General features: G+C 36.2%; 2 protein-coding genes across 4 annotated transcripts; one reads left to right on the top strand and one right to left on the bottom strand.

The window, feature by feature from the left end:
* Nucleotides 1–759: 759 nt before the first annotated feature.
* LOC127137018 (uncharacterized) lies at nt 760–1,695 on the bottom strand. Its single transcript, XM_051063515.1, has one exon. The coding sequence runs from the start codon at nt 1,693–1,695 to the stop codon at nt 760–762; it is 936 nt and encodes a 311-aa protein (XP_050919472.1).
* A 2,689-nt stretch (nt 1,696–4,384) lies between these two features.
* On the top strand, nt 4,385–7,367 carry LOC127075036 (uncharacterized). Of its 3 annotated transcripts, XM_051016483.1 has the most exons (5): nt 4,385–4,553; nt 4,953–5,040; nt 6,157–6,547; nt 6,666–6,823; nt 6,974–7,367. In XM_051016483.1, the coding sequence occupies exons 2-5, from the start codon at nt 4,960–4,962 to the stop codon at nt 7,265–7,267; spliced, it is 924 nt and encodes a 307-aa protein (XP_050872440.1). In that variant the 5' UTR covers nt 4,385–4,553; nt 4,953–4,959; the 3' UTR covers nt 7,268–7,367. The 3 variants fall into 3 exon arrangements, with proteins under 3 accessions (XP_050872440.1, XP_050872442.1, XP_050872441.1); XM_051016485.1 differs by lacking the exon at nt 4,953–5,040 and having other exon boundaries at nt 4,396–4,553; XM_051016484.1 differs by lacking the exon at nt 4,385–4,553 and having other exon boundaries at nt 4,948–5,035.
* Nucleotides 7,368–7,872: the final 505 nt, after the last annotated feature.

The raw sequence follows: 7,872 nt of genomic DNA, 5'->3' as shown, positions 1-7,872 counted from the left end.
TGAAAGTGGCTGGCCTATTGGCATGGAGACATGGTCCTCCTTGCTCCTGCCTTCGAGGGATTCCCCTCCCATCGAAGGTAAAGCGGTTGTGGGTATCCCTCCAGTTCCTCCTACTACTGGCGATTCAAACCCTTTCGATATTCTCTGTCGCTTATCTGTCGAAGACAGAACTGCACCTGGGGAAAACATTACATTAGATCTCTTCCGTTGGCAGTGGTGGAGGAATTCAAGCAGGCTTTCATCATTTTTGGGATATACCACTTTGACATGTTCTTCATCTTGCTTAAGGCTCCGTTCATCAGCCTCCATTTCTGTTCCTTGGCCTATTTCGACCATGTTCACCTCCAAACTGGCACCATCAGTGATGTCCGGTTTTTCCAATTTGGCTCTAAGGCCCTAGGTGGCCTCAGTCATAATGTTTCCTTGCATGAAACCCTCAGTGGTTTCTTGCTTGAAACCCTTAGTGGTTTCAAAAATCATGGCATTTCTATCATGGACTTCAGATACTTCCACCATGTTGACAACAAATGGCTCAGCATAGTGGGCATCTGCCACCTCCAACGGATCCAAGTCGATCTTCATTTGTGACTTTGTCCTATCCTTGAACTTCAACCTTCCGTCCCTGATTGTGTTTTGCACAAGATCCCTAAAAAGAAAACATTATGAGGCCTTATGGCCCAAAAAATTATGATATTTGCAAAAACCTTTCTTCTTTCGTTTTTCTAAAGGAGGTATCTTAGCGCCAGGAGGTACTATAATTTAGCCATCTTTGACTAATAAATCAAAGATTTTGTCACATTTAGTGGCGTCGAAGGTATATGTTTTCTTGGGGAACTTATCGTTCTTTTCGTATTCGATAGGATTTTTCCCATTCAAAGGTGCAAGGACCTTGCAAGAATAGGGTGATCCTTGTTTTAATTCAGCGAGATCAATCTCGCTTTCGTCGAAATCTAAAAAATCACCATGTGTCTCTTGATCATCTCCATCTAATTCGACATAGGCTACTCTTTCTCTCCTATTATTCTTATTCGCCTTGGCTTTTTCAGCCTTCAGGCATTCTACCTGTCGAACTCTATCAGCCAATTGGGACATATCCCTCAAGTATTGGGTGTCCAATTTCTTTCTGATGGAATAATCTAAGCCACCAGCGGCCATTTCGACTAACTCGTGCTCAGGAACTTGTGTAAAACACCTTGCCTTTAGCGAACAGAACCTATTAAGATATCCGTCTATTGGCTCAGTGAATTTAAGCTTAATGCTAGCCAATTCTTTCAGACTAATCTTCGACTGCCCCATGTAAAATTGTTCATCGAACAGTCTTTCCAAATGAGTCCAATCGTGAATCGAACTTGTTGGGAGCATCATGAACCATGTAAAGGAATTCTTAGTGAGGGAACTAGGGAAGTACTTTACTTTCAGATTCTCATTATTTGCGATATCTCCTGCTTCGACAGTAGATTCGCTAGCATCCCCGGAGAATTTTATAAACTTTGGCACTTTCCATCTCGGGGGTAACTCTGACTGCAGAATATACTTCGATAATGGTGACATATAGTTTGGCCTATGGAGGCCAACGTTTATCCTGTTTCGTGCCATAATCCTTTCGACCATGGCTGCCAATTTTTTATCTGTTTTCATATCATTACGTCGAACTTGACGTATGACTTCGTCAGTGTCTTGATTCTTATTCACCATCAACACTCTTGGCTCCCTCTATATTGGAACTGGTTGTTCGACCCTGGGAGGTTCGACGCTAACCACCTAGTTTGTCACATCTACCATGTGCATATTTTGTTGGATTTGGTTAATGGTGGGGTCTTCTTTGAGGGTTGCTCCTTGGTTTTCTAATAACTGCTCTCTCCGGAGTTGTCGAGGGGCTTGAGGGACCCCAAAGAAATTTGCAATGCGCATCATCTGCACTTCCATTTGTTGGTTTGTTTGGTGGTGTTTTGAATCAATGGATTGAATATCGTGCCCATTTGCTGGGCAAGCATATGGACCATTTCTTGGTTACTTTCATTCATTTGTTGCCTCAAAATCGCTGCCGAGTTTGTTGTAAGATTTGGCATTTGTTGGGTCGAAAACCCCATTCCTGGGGGTGGGTTGATTCGATCCATATTATGAACAACAGATCCAGACCCTTGTACAGGCGAGAAAGTACTCACCACTGGGTCAGCGAATACTGTAGTCGTATTATGTAAATTTGCCATCATCGAAGTTGGCATGCCATGTGGCTGTTCTCGGCCATTTAAAGGCATCATAAATCCCGTCGCATAGGGCATGTATGCGCTAGATCCTACTGGAGGAGGGATCATTTGTTGACTATGCGTCGTCGCAGGAGATAAGATTGGCCCAGTGTGAGTATTCGACGATGAGGTCGTTGTACTCATCGTGGATGGATTTGCTTTCGGTGAAGTTACTGCGACCGTAATTTCTCCATTGTTACTTTGCGAATTCGCCATTTCTCTCACGTATTTCCTTCTTGTTATCGCCTCATTATCATAGCTATTTTACCACTTATTAATCTCATGCAATGAAGTTAAAGGAAATAAATAATACATAATAAACAAGAAAATTCTAGATATTTCAAAAGATTTTGACAATAGCACTGGTCCCACTGGACATGCCAATTTGTTTACCGTTGAATTTGGTAAACAAGCGCTAGTCTTCCAAAAATACAAAATAGTTTGGTTACTCATAGGATCGACTAGATTGATCCTAGGACATGTGTTCTTGTTAATCTTAAGTCTTATAAAGGATGGACATTTCGACAATGTTCTTGACTTAGAAACAATGTTCAAAAGTTTTAAAAGTAAAAAAAAGGCAGCAATGTAAAGAAACAGTGTAAAGAAGGCTTTGAATAAAACTGGAAATAAGGATAAATGACTTCGACAATGTAAATGACTTTATATAAAAAAAATATAACAATGTGGTGATCACACGTACATTCCCAGTTACTCGTTTCTAAACACATACAGATACTTAGAGTGAATTTGAGATTTTTGTACACGATGGAACACCTCGAATCCTAAACACTAAGACTCCTATTCATAGTAATTCGAAATAATTGTAATAAACAGTCTCTTCTTCAGAAGATGGCACATTTTCGTCTGCATGCATTTCATCATCCACAACTTTCCACGTGTTTTCTTAAAGAATTGGATAAGGCCAAAAAACAGTTGCGAGCCTTATTTGAATTCACGTCTTGTCGAAGACACCCCAATCGAAATGCTCTTGTCAAATTGTAGTCTAAATTCAATTTGTTTCTAAGTCCCAAACCAACATTTCCCTCGACGCAAGGGTTTCTACGATCAAAACTCCGTTTGTTGAAAGAATCAACTTTATGTATTTTTTTCAGAATATTTTCCCTTGGTCTTTATAGTTTTTCTCAAACATTTTCTTAGCGTCAAATTTTCAGCTAACACCAGGACAAAGATACATACCTTACACAATATTTGATTCCTTCATTTCTCTCCTTTTGACCTGTTGGGGTCGTCATCTTTGTCCAACCAAACACCTCTGAAACACAACTTCGATTTGCATAGTTGATCGATTTAGACGAAAGGGGTAACAATGAGTGTGATTCGGGGACTAGGGATTTTTCACTTGTTCAAAAGGATGGGTGTGAATGAGGGATTAGGGTTTTTGAAATTCTAAAGAACGAGGGATGAAAATTGGGAAAAAGTGTTTGACCTTTTATTTTCTATTTTAAGCAATTCATAAATTATTTTTTTAGTTTCCAATTTTTTTTTAATATTTCCTACATTAAAATATCCAATTGAAAATTAAAAGATTAGGAAATGCTAACATGGATCCCAATAATATATGTCACCTTATTAATGAATTGACACCTAAGCAAAATTGGATAGAGGATTATGCAAGTCTAAATGCAATCAAAACTAAGAGATTAAAATCGTAAATCTTGTCGTAGAGGACCAATTATTTAAAATGCCTAAATTAAAGAAAAGATTAAAGGTAGTGCACTCTTAGTGTAAACTATTTTTACACAATCATCCAATAGAATTATAACGTTATGTCATGTCATACCAGTATTTTAAAATTAAATATGTGATTTGGCGGGATACACGTCTCTCATTGATTGATAGTGTAAAATATTTTATGCTGTCAGTACATAGTCTTTTTTCTCATTAAAAAAAGAATTTAATTGATATACACTGACAATATAAATTTTTTTTACACTATATTTATTTGAAAAGTTTGACTTTTATTTTAAACATTTAAAAAGTAGTACAAACAAATCATTGTAATGCATTTACAGTGTAAAACTTTTTTCACTGAGAGTGTATAATAATTAATCTCATAAAGAAATTAAAAATGGATTTAACCCATTTAAATTTAAGTGGATAGGTTTTTAAGAATGGAGAGAAAGAAACTCACAATATATAATTTCCAAATTTATTTATTTTTTACATGGCTTTACAAATAATTTTTGTTGTTTGAACTTTGCAACTCACTTTCCCGTCGCTACTCCGATTGCGATGAACCACCGGCCAACAAACAATTTCCCCTGAAATCGCATTTTTCTTAAAAAGGTAGGTTTCAATCACTATTTCTTCTACTTTATCAAATTCTTAGTTCTAGTATAGCAATGTTGAATCACATTCTGCGAATTAAGTCAATTGATCTTGCATAATTTCTGACTCGTTTGGCTTTTGCTGACTTTGATCTACTCTATAGAAACTAATATCGATTGTGTATTGCTTGATTGTTTTGATGATTCTGAATTTTCCTCCATTTTCATGCAATGTGATTTTTTTGAATACTATTAGTCTTGTCAAACTCCCACAAGATGAATTATTGAATATTAATATATTTTTGCTCTTGCTAGGTTACCATCTAAGATGGGACAAAAAATAGGGTTTGAGTGATTCTTTGATCATTGAGCTTCTTTATGTATGTCTGATCTTTCGTCGCTACTAATCTATTTTCAGATTCTAAATGACAACTAGGCGATTTGTTCAACTCTTGATCTATTTGTTAGCTGGAAACTGTTTGCTTGGTGATTCAGAATCAGGTCAGGTTAGTACAGTATTTGTTCCTTTCTGAGTTTGGGCAAGTGTCCTGAATTTCTAAGAAAACAGCACATGGATCCCATTGCCTATGAGAGATACAGGGAAACTTAGAAAAACTATAAATCAAATCATTATAGGTGATTTAGATGTAAGTAATAATCTATCTTTGGACCGAATACATAATAGAGCTTTACGATAGAAATTGGGCTTATAGTCGGTCACCTGGCGAGAAAGGTCGTGGGTGTTGTTAATTGGTATTGATGATGTGCATCCTTGTGTAAATAATTGCCACAAGTTGTATGTAACACTCCAATGTGACACGTTCCCTGCTTTATCATGTGAGTCCTGAATATTCATTTCCTGCACGCCCATTATTCCAGTTTGCTGGTTTCTCTGAAGCGTTCTGTCCTTTGTCACTGGACTAGATCTTGCTGGCATGACTCCCTTCAATTAATTGATTACTTTTCCGGGCTTATTGTTCGCAATTCATAACGCTTTCCATTTGCCCCATTCTTTCCTCTTTTGTACACCTACATAACTGAAAGAGATCTATCAGTTTTATATTTTGTTATCCTCTTATCCTAGAAATAGGCTGTAATAGGATCATGCATTTCATCTCTTTTGTGCAATTTGTAGTCCACCTCCAATAAGTCAAAATAGAAAATCCAATTTGTGGATTTTGTTTTATTATATGGTTGAAGGGCATACTTGTGATTTCTTTTTGGCGCTAGTCCTTGTATCTGCTGTCTTCAACTTGCGAAGTATATAAAATGCACCTAAGATTGCAGCTAACAAGCAGCACGCCGCTTGTTTCATATCATAGTTTGATATTCTCATATTTTATTATTATTATTTGCATGTTACAAAAAAATAAACAAAAAGTTGGCTTTAGATTTTGCAATATTATATAGACCATACCTATATAGATCCTTTAGTTATGGATGAACATTTGCACGCAGATGCTCTTTCATACCTTTGCATAATCTTGCATTCTTGCCTAATTGTAGCATAAACAACTCATGCTTAATTTGCTCTTTCTCCTGTACATAAGTACTTCCATTCCATATAAAGTGCCCGTTTTTCTTTGAGTCTTGTTGAACAATATATTTCATTTTCATTTCAGGTGGTTGGTTCCCCATATCCTAGCTCTGATAGCAAAAATGCTAAATCTTTTTCTCCCATGAAGCAATTTCTGATGCGGTCTTACTATGACAGATATACGAGCTTACATGATTCAGATTTTGAAATTTTCATGTCTCAAGAAGTCGCTTCTGGTCTGTGCAAAGTGCTTCCTGAAAACCATAATTCCATGTTAAGATTGTCAGTTCTAAGACGCGATCTTGTTGGTGAAGGTTCTCACCGCCGTGTGTCTACATTAATCAAATTACAAACCCAACAGTTGAAGTCTTTGTCTGATCTTTTAAGCTACTCATGTGAATTAATAATTATTGAAAGACTTCCTTCTGGAGTTTTTGCTGATCCATTTGAATTACAACATCTTGCTCAACGTGGTGGTAAATACTCTTCCCATGCTATCCAGATTTGAATTTTAGAAAAAAAAGTGGGAAAAAATTTATACATTTTTACTATAATGAACATATTTCTTCCAATCAATAACACATTTTATTGCAGTGTTCAATGATATAGCTGTCTTTGGTGATACAAATCTCGAGTTACCTTCGTTCTTGTCCAATCGTTCTGCCGTTGAAATCCACTTAGATATTGATCCAAATACATTGCTACAACCAACTGATATCAGCATAGAGTATCCTTTGCATGCACGATATCAAGTAAGATTGTTATTATAACTCAATTTATATCTTAATGCCACTTTACATTTGTGTGAATCAATTGTTTTGTAAAGGAAGAACGCCTGGTAATTGAACTAAGCACCTTATGATAATTGCCTCATTTCCCCTTTTTTCCCTCTTCTTTTGCAGCCTCTGAATGAAAGTGGCTACTCAATAGTCGAATTTGGTGCACCAGATACATTACTGCGCTGCCGCGTGAAGGAAAAGATGGAAAATAGCAATTGCTTGTTCAAATTGAAAAATGATGATGCCAATCTGTATGATGCTGGTCTTGTTTGGAGAATACCATCTGGAAAAAAGGCGCATTCTGATCTTGTTTCAACCGTTACATTTCTTACAGCCTTCTTATCAACTCTTGTAATTATGGTAACATCATTGCGTTATTTTAATAGCAGAGTGAGTAAAGATTTGAAACAATCATAAAGATTTTTATTAGTGCAGCTTTTATTCCGTGATTCTATACATTCAATATTTGTTGTATACAGTCAAGAAAAAGAATTTGATTGAATTTTTTATCTCATAACCACAATTCTTCATTTGTAAATAAAAATAGTATTAAGGTACTTCAAACAAAAAAATAGTTTTGCACTTGTTATACCAAGCAAGTGGAAAATAACTTCCATTGCAAAATTTTCATTTGTAACTACAATGAACTTCATTCTTGTGCTGTCAATGTACTCCGATGTGTCTTCTTGTACAAATATTTGACCCATCTTGCTAAACTAAAAGATTTTGTTGAGTTTAATCATGAGGTGGAAGTTTACACTTCACACTCATTCATGGACGATGTTTTTCTTGTTAATTTTAGAGAGGAAGAGGACACATACAAGTAGAAGAAAACTGTTATTTTATTCTGCTTTCTAAGATGGAAACAGTACTGCTTAAAACAACTTGAAAAATTAAGCTAACCACTAAGTCTTAAGCTAACCACTAAGTCCTATTAATCTGGCTGCATATAGCCCATATCTTTACTTCAACTGAACTTCCTATAAATTTGGACAACTCTGACCAAATCATAAATAATAAGT

The sequence above is a fragment of the Lathyrus oleraceus genome, chromosome 4 (assembly GCF_024323335.1).
Source record: "Lathyrus oleraceus cultivar Zhongwan6 chromosome 4, CAAS_Psat_ZW6_1.0, whole genome shotgun sequence".
Classification (NCBI taxonomy): domain Eukaryota; kingdom Viridiplantae; phylum Streptophyta; class Magnoliopsida; order Fabales; family Fabaceae; genus Lathyrus; species Lathyrus oleraceus.
The sequence above is the reverse complement of the archived record's forward strand: the minus strand, read 5'-3'. Positions and strand labels throughout refer to the sequence as shown.